The 11,934-nt window shown below is 36.2% G+C and overlaps 1 protein-coding gene across 12 annotated transcripts in view; it reads right to left on the minus strand.

The window, feature by feature from the left end:
- LOC128191479 (roundabout homolog 1-like) overlaps window positions 1–11,934 on the minus strand; it is a 79,043-nt gene that overhangs the window by 5,880 nt on the left and 61,229 nt on the right. For 10 of the 12 annotated variants that reach the window (XM_052863567.1, XM_052863568.1, XM_052863576.1 and 7 more), the window contains 14 exons: window positions 11,490–11,756; window positions 10,265–10,404; window positions 7,874–8,033; window positions 7,548–7,766; window positions 7,238–7,330; window positions 6,954–7,141; window positions 6,627–6,798; window positions 6,387–6,511; window positions 6,043–6,194; window positions 4,973–5,192; window positions 4,483–4,648; window positions 1,557–1,715; window positions 1,070–1,168; window positions 619–942 (listed from right to left, as the gene is read on the minus strand). In XM_052863567.1, the coding sequence (XP_052719527.1) occupies window positions 619–942; window positions 1,070–1,168; window positions 1,557–1,715; window positions 4,483–4,648; window positions 4,973–5,192; window positions 6,043–6,194; window positions 6,387–6,511; window positions 6,627–6,798; window positions 6,954–7,141; window positions 7,238–7,330; window positions 7,548–7,766; window positions 7,874–8,033; window positions 10,265–10,404; window positions 11,490–11,756 (2,484 nt within the window). The remainder of the gene's footprint in view (window positions 1–618; window positions 943–1,069; window positions 1,169–1,556; window positions 1,716–4,482; window positions 4,649–4,972; window positions 5,193–6,042; window positions 6,195–6,386; window positions 6,512–6,626; window positions 6,799–6,953; window positions 7,142–7,237; window positions 7,331–7,547; window positions 7,767–7,873; window positions 8,034–10,264; window positions 10,405–11,489; window positions 11,757–11,934) is intronic. The other 2 variants (XM_052863571.1, XM_052863573.1) reach the window with 2 other exon arrangements.

Genomic DNA, 11,934 nt, shown 5'->3' on the forward strand with positions numbered 1-11,934 from the left:
ATGGGTACGATTCTTTTCATCAAAGGAAACAGTCTTGGATATGTTGATAACATTTAACACCAGCTCTGACAGTGAGAAACACATTTTTGTGAAACAAAACACTGGGACCTGTAATTAATGGGACCAGACAGCACAAATCTATTTAGCTGCTCAACCTAATTACCAAAGCAAATCATCACTTCTGCTACACTTGGTGCATAGAAAGCCAATTTTTTGGCAGAATTGCATCACAGTGAAAATTCATTGTCAGTGATGCCTTTTCCTAAGGATCGGATATGAATTGGCCCCCCACATTTTTTTTGAGACAATAACACATTGATAAAAGCCAAAATCTGCATGAATGCCTAAGGTATTGTCAAAATTCTCTCTTCAAGATGTAGAAACAAATAGCTTTAAAAAAAACTCGCAATCTTTCTTTTCTTTTTTTCCCTTCAGAACCACTGCCAAAAGTTCTAAAAACTAGCAAGATTACAAAACAACAAAACATACTGATGAAATGTGCAGACAAACATTAAAACAAGCATGCAACTTTGTAACAATTAAGCCCACAGATAAAGATGGAGCTATTGTCAGAGTAAGTGTGTGGGGAATAAAATTTTCTTGGCTATTAATTCTCACCAGTGTTTGAGTGGCTTGTGTTGGAGTCGCCGCTACACTCATGTTTACAGCACCCCGAGTCCCCCGACCCGCTCTGCTGACTGTGCTGGGTGATGGGACGAAACATGTGGTCCTGGAGGGAGTGTCCCCCACCGCCCACCGCGTTACCGCTGGTGTTGATCAGAGTGGTGGTTGCGTAGGGAGCCACTGGGTCCTTCTTTTGGTAGAATGTCTTCATCTGGGGGACATTGTACACACTGGGGCCCTGACCATGTTGTTGTTGTTGCATCTCCATGTCCTTGGTCTCTAAAAGCTGGGCAAACTCGGGTGCCATCTGGGTCATACCTGGGTCAAATTGAAAATCACAAACATGAGTGGTGAAAATCAGAGAAAATTTCTCTCTCTGTCTTTCGCAAAGAAAAACTGTGTGGCAGAATTTCAGGAATATAAACAAATTTGACTTTTTGTTTACCTCCTGCGCGATTCTGCACATCTTTTTGGCTGTATCCATATTTAGCATAATAATTAAAGCTGTTTCGATTGCTGTCATCAGATTTTGAATAGTTGGGTACTAGAAATAAAACAAATTTCTTTTTATACAACATGCAAAGTTCCAAAATTAATGGGGAAGAATGGAGAGGAAATGAAAACTTCATTATTTTATATCTTAGTTAAGAGCTATGATCATATGTATTCCAATAAACATATTAAAACAGTATCAAAATTCATTGAAGTTTTGACAGAAAACAAAAACACACAATAAACTTTGTATATATTGCTCCAATGGCAGGTGAAAAACTTAATGCATGTACACTTTAAAAACAATACTCTGCTTCTGGATACATTTAAATTTGATAGTAATATGTTATGTGAAAAGATGTTAGATAAAGGTATATCAAAGTTATTAAATGGAAAAAATTAGGAAAAAACTTTATATCTTTCCTTTTGTGGAGACTTACCACTATACATTTCCTGCATCTTCTGCTTTTTCATGGCTTTCCTCTTCTTACAGAGCCACACCACAAAGATACAGAGCGCGAACCACAGGGTGACACCGATAATGCTGATCAGAAGTCCTATAAACCAGGGCTGCTTCATCAAGTTCTCTTTCTCTGGCCCTGTAAATAGTAAATGCCCTGTAAGTTTATTTTAGAAGAAATATCCCATTGTCATAAAAATCTGCCTTTGCTGGATCTTGTTTTTCTTGGGGAAGATCATGTCAATAAAATTATGAAATATATGTATTAGAAAAACGAGCTTGAGATTAGGACGAAAGGGGAAAGAAGCCTTTATAGACCCCCCCCACCCCCAACTCGGTATCATTTTTTAAAAGAACATATGTTGGAAGCTTTTGGACTATGGAGTGTGTCCCTCTTTGCATATTCTCAGGAATCAGAGGAAACACAGAGCTACAAGATTGGACATGTTTGACAAGTGTAGCTGACAGCACTGTGTGCTCTATTACTCACCAGCCAAATGAAATGTTAGTCATGAGCTTACATCTTGATACAATTAAGCTTGGTGAGGGAGAGAGAAAAATAAACAGATTAATTAGTAAATACAAAGACAGACCATTATCAGTCCCCCAAATCAACTATTGTTTCATTGCAGGGCCGAAAAGAAACAAGGCCTGCCTTTACTTTGATTAATGTCACACTTTCTTTCTAATTAGAGAGATCAAATCTCCAAAAAAGGAGAATTACCATAGCATATTTATCTTTCTGTAATCAAAATACTGGGATATTAGGAGAGATTCTGCTAATCAGCCAACAGATCCCCCCAAGACCCAGTGTTTGTCACAAGCACATGATGGGCTGGCTATGAGCAACTGAAGATACAATCGTTTCTGCTGAATTCAATGGCCCCCATGTGTCCCATGCAACTGCTCTTGCCTCTTGCAGATGACTTGCCCCTAACAAAGGACTAGTTAAATTTTCGTTTTTGAAAGCTCACCAAAGCAAATAAAATCTCCCACATTTGGACCAGTGATTGGAGTTGTTTGTGGTTATGAAACAAGGAGATGGCTCTTGGGCAGACGACCTCATTCTTTGCTTTAATGCAACGATAAATTGCTTATCAATGAATGTTCCATTCATTGGATGGGGGAAAAAAAAAATAAAATAAATTCATTTAAGTTGTTTGTGACAGATCGTATTGAAAATGTATTAGCTCTTTAGTTCAAGAAGGTGAAAATGCTATCATCCTTATCATCATATCTTTTGTCTTTCCACCATTTAACTAATAGCAAGCTAGGCCAATGAAAAAATACGCAATATATAAATTTTCATTAAAAAGCGAGATAGAGTAGCTCATGTAATCAATCCATTGTAGAGAAAAACTCATTAATTTGAGCAAAGCATCAGGGGAAATAAAATGCTTCATTTCATCTTCAACGACGGCAAAAAAACTTCAAAAGCCATTTCATGTGACAATATTTCAGTTAAATGTTCTAGCCGTTACAATTTAAGCTTTGATTGGATTTTATTTTTTATTCAAGGACTCAAGAAAAATGTAACTGATGTGTTCAGACCATTTTTCCCCTGCACATTGTTGAAAACCTCGCAACCATGTGGGAATTTACTTAACGATGCAATTTAGTGACAAAAATGCATTTTATTTCTACACATAACACTGATGAAAGGGTCTGAAAATAAATATTTCTCTTAAAAAAAAAAGTTACAGCTTAATCACAAATGAAATTACGGCCATGAAAAGCTAATTTCCGCGATTAAAAAATTGGGTTTAATACGGTCTAACTGCTTGAACTTGCAGGATTACGAGCTACTAAAACGCAATTTCACCAGTCCCCATGAGTCACTTGAGCCAAAAGCCCGAGTGTCTTTATTCTCGTAAAACATGGAGAAGTCCACAAGTGACACATAACCCCTTGTCCAATTATTGCAAAATACCCTCCAAAAGCGTGTTAAAATTTTCTGTCATTTGGAAAATTTAGAATTTTTTTTCCACCTCACCCTTCGGCTTGGCTCGTAAAAAATACTCTTTATATCCTACGATTCTTGAAAAGAAAGTGCTCTGCATTGGTGTCATGCTGAGAAGGTTCATGGATCATATGATGGTCTCCCTTAGGCCCCATGGATTAAGACTCAATTTGCAATAGTTATCTAATTCTAGCCATCAATCACATCCTCAAGCCATTTGGTGCTCATATTTCAAAAGAACAATGGTAATGCACTTGTCAGTCTCAATTGATGCCTCTGATGCCTTCCAATTCCTTTTTTGTCTTTCCTTCCATTTTTTTTTTTTTTGGCTGATCAGAGGAAATATGCAGCATGACATTAATAAAAGCAGTGCATTTAATTTTCTTTTGCAATTGGAAATATTCTCGAAGTGAGGCGCATTTTAATGAGTGATTGCATCACATCAGTAGTAGAAATTGTCATTTGAGACATTAGTTGAAGTGTTTTATGCAATCCATTACATTAAAAGAAGACGTCCCAAGTCTACTGCAGGCAACATTTGGCATAAAATAACTCTTTTGTGCGTTACTGGCCACATGCAAACTTGAGAAAAAATTGCCATCTCAGGTTTTTTTTCACGCAATTAATACTTTAAAAATTCTAATGACTTTTGACCTTTAGCAACATATAAAAGTTTAATTTGACTTCATAAAATTTTGACGGAAAAAAAAATGCAAATTGAGTTCTAAAGTATCGTACACTGCCTCAAAGAATATGCACTTTTAATAATATTGAATTCAAACATGCAAATATTTGAATTACACCATGAAATTCAATTCAATGGCCAAATTTAATATGTGTTAAAAGACCAGGACAAAAGCAGTTGCTTGAACATACTCCCTCCACCCCCCAACTTCCATTACCCTGAATGATAAAAATGGTGTCAACTTTATGGAGAGACATTTACCGATGACATATTCCTTGCTCCAGAATCCCAGCCCAGAATTGGTTCTGGCAGCTATCTTCACAGTGTATGTCTGATCCTCTTTCAGATTCTCCAGCATGTAGCTGGTGCGATTGGCAGGTAGACTTCTGCTGCAGTTGTGCTTGTTGTCATTACTCAAGCAGAATATCTAGACAGAAATAAATAGAAAACTTCTGATGAAAAGAATTTCCAAATCTTGTTTTTATAATTTTTTTATGAAGCGTTTTTTGGTTTTTTTTCATCTTTCCTATGAATGTCATTTCCTATGAATGTCATGTTGATTTTGTAAAACTCTTCCGTACGGATCCTAAAAATATACATAACTAACTGTATTCTTAGAATCTTATCTGCTCTTAAAACATGCTAGCAAAATTCTTTTCCACAAAAGTTCATTCCTTTCAATCATAGAATTTGAACTAACATATCTTTACATTGGTCGATAGAGTGCATACTTTACATGCAATGCATTTACCTCATAAGACTTGATTCCACTGCGTGCGGCGTCATCAGGTGGTAGCCACTGCACGGAGATGCTGGTGTCTGTGGTTTTGTGGATGACCACATGGGAGGGGGCACTGAGATGCTGGGAGGGGAATTTGACTTGTCTGGTTAATTCTGTGGGCTGGACTTTCATGGGCTGACTACACTGTGTTGGTATATCTTGGCTATATGCCTTGATACATATGCTGTACCTACAAACAAACAGAAAACGAAACATCATTAGGTGATTCTCTATACTGTTAAAAAATATGATCATTTAAACATTACTCCTCTGAGAGAGCTGACTCAAACCTTTTCAAATCAGATTTTTAATCACAGATATTTCTGCACATGGGCATTAAAGGTAAAGCCTTTCTTCCAAGAGAGATAACTCTTGACTTAAACACCCCCCCTCCCAAATATGAAAATACATGTAATAAATTCTCTGTAAAATTTCATTGATATCTCTTCACTTCAAATCAGACTTTCCTACAGTGATGTTTTTAAAAAAAAAATGATTAACCAAAAAAAGTTGAAAATTTCAAATTGATCCTGAAAAGAGTATCACCTTGTACTTTAAATAAATCATGTTCAGTATTATGTACCTACTTTGTAAAATATGCCATCAACAACAGGTATATAATGCCCCATAGAGTAAACTGGCTTTCCAATCATCATAAAAACCTTTTACTGGAATCACCTAGCAGTAATTTGAGAGCTTTAATTGATAAACTGTTATGTATATATAAAGTCAATAACTGCCCACTTACTTTATCCACAGTATATTCTACTTTTCTGTCTCCCCAGAGATTTTATCAATTAGCTATAGAAACCACTTACTCCTGCGTAATTTTTATTGTGATGACTATCGTTAACAGTTACCATATGTAATCCCCCCACCCAATTTATTTGTTTGTAATATTCATGAGATATAAACAGTTTATTACAACAACACTGCTTGTAATTAAGTCATTTTTTTTTTAACTTTAATTTATATATTGATCCGAGGTTGTGTTGTAAGATCATTTCATTGGATGAATAAATAAATGCATTGATCCCTACCATTGGTCACTCTTGAGATTCTGTATGGTGAAGGATAGGGCAGTGCGACTGACGGTCACTGAGTGCATGCGTCCTGTCTGACCCGTTTTGAGGTCCCAGATCTCTCTGTACTCGATCACAAATTTGTCAATAATTTCCATCATTTTGTGAACCTACAATTCATTGAAATATTTAGCTTACATTTCTTTCAATAAAAAGATTTAATTATCATTGTAAAATATCTTCTTCATTCTTTTTTTAAAATACTGGTACTTTGTAATATAAGGGTTACTTTTCTTCATCTATAAATTAAGTTAGATTCATGTATTCACAATAATCTACATTTTCCACACTGATGACCTTACCTTCCACCTGACCTCCACAGCGGCAGGCTGTGGCTCTACTGCGGTAAGTTCCACCACGATTCCCTGCAGACTCTGCTGAATCTGTTCCCTTGTCAGCTTGGTTTGATGAGAACTGTCTGTGTTAACTGCAAAATAAACATACATATAAAATTTAATTCTTTAAAAATTACCTACCAACAATGAATATTTTGTAGCAAATTGTTAAATTCTATTTATATGCTTTCCTCCTTGGATACTTACATCTAGTGTTTATGGGATCAGATAGTTCGCTGGGTACCCCGATCCCGTGGGAATTTCTGGCTCGCACCTGGAACACATAGGTGGTGTCTGGTTTCAGGTTGGTCACCGTGTAAGTTGTAGGCTGACCGGGGGTGTTGGTGGGAGGAACAGAGTCCGAGGCAACGACCCAGCCCTGAAAAAAGTCACAGTGGTCAAAGATTCAATAAAGGCTAGTTTATATAGAATTCATTCATAACCTAAAGCAACCTAAAAAGAGCAGTTGTTAAAGATCGAGATTCAGAACATTTTCATCATACTTCAAGAAACCTGCTTTTATTTTTATATTACCTCTGATGTTGCATGACTGAAATATTCTACAATGTAAGCAAAAACGGGCGAGTCTCCATGGTTGTTGTTTGGTTGCCATGACAACTTGATGGAATGGGTCAGGACCTCTACTACAGTGGGCTTAGAAGGAGGCCCAGGAAATGTCTTAACATCCTGTGTCCGGTGGAAAGTCACATTTTTGTTGGACTCTGAAATTTTTATTTTTTGAAATTGTTACTACAACCATGATTTACTGAATTCTTAAAAATGACATATTAAAGGTAAGTTTCGTTGTTTGGTCTTACTTATAAAAACCAGTAATGTCGCTGACTGTGATGTTTCTCCAGTTTCACTTGATGCCTTACAAGTGTAGTTCCCAGAGTCTGATTCATGAAGATCTGTAAATAAGCAATGACCAGCAATATAATACAACACCACTCATAACTTGCATAAAAAAGTCTCTTTTTCATCTTTCATGAACGGAATTAAAAACTTTTTCATAATATTCAAAATATGATAAGGCTTACTGAACATCATGAAACTTCATGGTTTTTTATTCATATAGTTTTATAATTCAATAATACTTATCAATTTTTCCTTTTTTGACAGATGTACCTGATATTTGCAGGGTTCCAGAGCTCAGAGAAATGATTCTAGAATTTTCCGTAATCGGTCGGTTGTCCTTCAGCCACCAAATCTGGGGTTTGGGATCTCCATATGCCTCACAATGGAGGAACCCTACCTCTCCCGTGGGCAGGTTCTGGCTCTGTGGGCCAATTCTGATAATTGGGGGTGGGCGAGTATCATTTACTGAAAACAGAAGGGGGTGAGTGTCTGAAAACAGAAGTTCATGAGAGAGATACATTTCAAAAGTTACATTACCAAATTAAATGTTTCCCTAACCCAAGACTATGCTACTGTTTTTAGGGAATGACCTTTACCTTTAACATCTAGCCTTGACAGAGCCTTGGCTGACCCCAGTCCGTTGATAGCCTCACACTCGTATTGACCAGCATCACCAAGCTGAACTCGCTCAATTCTCAACGTCCCATCCGAGCCCACAGAAAATCTCCCTGAGGCAGTGTTTTGAAATAACAGGGTCTTAAATAAAAAAAATATATATACTTAATATTATGAAAAACACAACAACCCATTAGGAACATGTAAATGATTCATTTTTCTCGATTTCTTAAACTGAAGATGGAGTCTAGTCACAATATTCTCAGAGGCATCATTAGTTTAATTATTGAATCATGGTTTTCGGATAATGAAAAGCCTATTAAACCTTTCATTAAATGCTAAAACATGCAATAAACAGGCAAATTGCATAAAAAATTAATTGCAAAATAGCTTAGGTGCGAGAATTCTCAATTTCAATCCCGCAGACTCAGTTTCATGGCTTCAAACGAGTAACAAAAGCCTAGGAAGAGTGAGTCACTAATATGGCCATCTCAGAAAAAAGGGAGAGAGAGAGCACAAAATCAATTTTGCAGGGAAGAGTCTTTATTCCGATATTGGAAGTGATCCCTTTCTGCCACAACGAGAAAACAACACTGTTGGTCTTGACCCCTAATCAGGCCCGGCCATTGCTTTTATTGCTGGGGCGAAGCTGACCTCAGAAAACAGTGGTCAACTTATCTAAACCTGCTGAACAGAGCTTGGAGTCAGAACGAGGTGCCATTAATCACATTTTACATGGTATTTCTGACCGATTCCTTTGAGAGCAATAACGGATTCTTCATTTTCCCTGACATTTTGCAAACAAGCATGTTTATTAAAAGGAGACGCATTGACTTAATCATTGTGCGATATGCATACAATAATCACACTTTAATTATACATGTATAATATGATTTGGTCCACAATGGAGAAAAAAGATCGTTAAGTAAAATCATCACAAAGGCGCATTATCTCCCGAAATTAAAACAGGTATTTGAGCTAGATATGCATTCATGAATGATTAAACAGAATTTTCGCTTGGAAATCAACTTATGCAATGCTTCTATTCACATCGTCTGCAAAATGGGCCCGATCAGCATTCAAACAACAATTAAACCTGACAAAGTTAATGACAAAATTATGAACTATGGGAGGTATACCATTCTTTTCATATGAAATATTAAATCTCCTTTTACAAACTGGGGGCTCGGATTGCCGGAGCTTATAGAATTGCTGCCTAATGGAATTGATTGCTTTGCAGTCTAAGAGGGCACGGATTCCAGTACACAGAACAATATCATAATCTCTTGTCTTCAGAAAGTGCCGGATTAGGAAGAAAAGCACGAATCTAATGCAATTTGTCAATCATGACACTGCACCTAATGATTTCTGGCTAGAAATATGAATTTTTTATTGCTCGGGTCAAAAAGACGGGACTAAACACAGGGGAGGCCATTAATGGTATGACTTCAACCAGAAATACACGGCCAAAAAAAAAAATCAGGACATGACTTTTGTCTGCCGAAAAAAGATAAAGAACTCTATTCATGTACAACATACGCAGTATGAACAAAATGCATCTAGAGAAAATATCTGTTCAAACCCGGGAGATTTCCCAACATCAATTTAGTAATATGGAGACCGCATTTTTAACAAATGTTCTCTATATTGCCGAGGACATTGTAAATGGTACGGTAATGATTGTAAGAGAATGCCGATCACGTTAACGGCAAAGCCACTTGATGCACGAGCCTGATTGAAGAAAATCCTCCATGATGTAGCTTTTGCATTGATCCGCTCAGTTGATGGAGGACTATTTGGAGTCTCTTGAGCCATTGACTGAAGGTTAAATCCCAAACTGTCAAGGCTCCGCAAATTAAACTACTGGTCTAGAATTGCAATTGTACTCAGAGAAAGAAATAGAAGAGAGGAGAAAAAAAATTTACTCTGAAATACTTGAGCTTGAATTACTTTGAATGCATATGAGAGCCTGCAACCTTGCTGAATCATATATCAATGTCAAGTTTGATAACAGCGGTCTTAAAATGGTTTTATTTTATTATTGGCATCCTTAATGTTGTTTTTCCATCTTCTCATAACCATCATTAAATTTATATATCTATTTATTGCATTAACATGAAGAATACCTCCCAAAGTTCTATGCCCTGAAAAGGTCTCCCTAAGCAAACAAATAACAAAGTCGTTATCATTTCAGACTTCATGATGTATTTAAAACCCCTTGGAATAAATGCAGATCGGATTCTTCAATAAAACAGCCAGACACAAGAATATGATATATGCATTCCCAGAGATCGAAGCACTTAACGATCATTGAATTATTTCACCTATAATTCAACTATCTTCCGCAGCCATATTTGAAAGGTTATAGTCACCTTTTCCCCTGAGGGCTTGCTGGAAGTTTTGCTCCAAATGATGGTGGGTTGTGGGATACCGATGACGGAGCAGTGCATGGTCACAGTACGACGAACTCCCACCACTTGGTCGTGAGGTTTGACGTTAAAAGCCGGCTTAACTGGAAAATTGAACATAGAACACATTTTATGCACTTGGAAAAAAAAGGTCTTCTCGTAAAACAACGAAATATCATAATCATGTATGGACATATGAATAATGCTTTTTATAAAATACGATTTACTGACGGAAATGAATTATAAAATAATAGATAATTTGCAGACGGAAATGTTAGACTGAGGAATCAATTCTTACATTACAACTAATATTAGACTGGAATGCAATTTAATCTGAATAAAAATAAATGTGAGACGATAATAAAACAAGTGATTTATGCATTTAAATAAGCCTTCTGATTACAAAGGCGTTTTGAGAATAGTTAGAATATGATATTTAAATGTAGACTTGAAATAAGATACAGCAGATTTCATATATATATACACGGAACACATAACAATTTTTTTCGTCTGTGAATGTCATTTAATCTGGGTTCAGAAAAATTTTCACAGGAAAAATATGTCTCGTGTCTGTTAAAAACTGATTAAAACTGATTTGAAAGCTAATAATGTCCAACACATATCATTTTCGAATTTCCACGGAGTTCCTTATCATTTTCTTCATTCATCATCAGCGTAACACAAGCTTCTATCAGTTTTCCCTTCATAACACGAATCCCTTTGATAATCTTTTACACCTACAGTAAAGTGCTGATGTTGTAATATTTTTTCACATGAGACAATCACTCAGAGTAGATAAAAACCTTCAAATTTGTGAAGACATATTACAACATCATAACACTCAATTTCTCATATCCACCACAGGATATCGCTAAAAATATAATAAAAAACTCCTTTCTTGTAGCAGTTGCTAAGCACACTGTGCACACATCATTTTTCATTTCATCCTTATTTACAAAGCATTTCCTAACACCCATTTCCTCATTGTATGACATATTTAATGAAACTTAAATATTTCAAATAACATGCCACAAACTTTGGTAATGGTATTAATTTACATATTTTCCCATATTTAATGTACCACTGCATATAAAAAAGATTGCAGCCAAGGGGAATAACTCTAATAAATAATTTATAATAAAAAGTTGTCCTTTTACTGTGCACCTTAAGTAAATGATTATTTACTTACATTGAACAGTTAGTCTGGCCACGGCCTCTGCTGTCCCCACAGAATTACGTGCCATGCAGATATATAACCCTGCATCCTCTGCCTCAACCTTTTCTATCCTCAGTGTATTGTCCTTCAGCACCCTGATTCTCCCATACTGCAGATTCACATTCTCTTTCCTCCACTCCACAGAAATGGGCGTGTCCCCTACCACCTCACACGGAAAATGGACTGCTTTTCCTTCCATGGTGATTTGGTCAATTGGGGCTTTACGGAAACTGGGTTTTTCTGGTAAAAAAAAAATATCAAAATAAGTATACCAATTTTTCATTTCAATCAACATGTTTTTATTTTTCATATAAATTTCATAAATTCCACTGCATAATCATGTGAACTCAATTAAACAGAGAATTTTGTAATACATGTAGCTTATAAATATTAAAAATTGAGTCTAGACATGGGAGTA

Source organism: Crassostrea angulata, chromosome 7 (genome assembly GCF_025612915.1).
Source record: "Crassostrea angulata isolate pt1a10 chromosome 7, ASM2561291v2, whole genome shotgun sequence".
Lineage (NCBI taxonomy): Eukaryota > Metazoa > Mollusca > Bivalvia > Ostreida > Ostreidae > Magallana > Magallana angulata.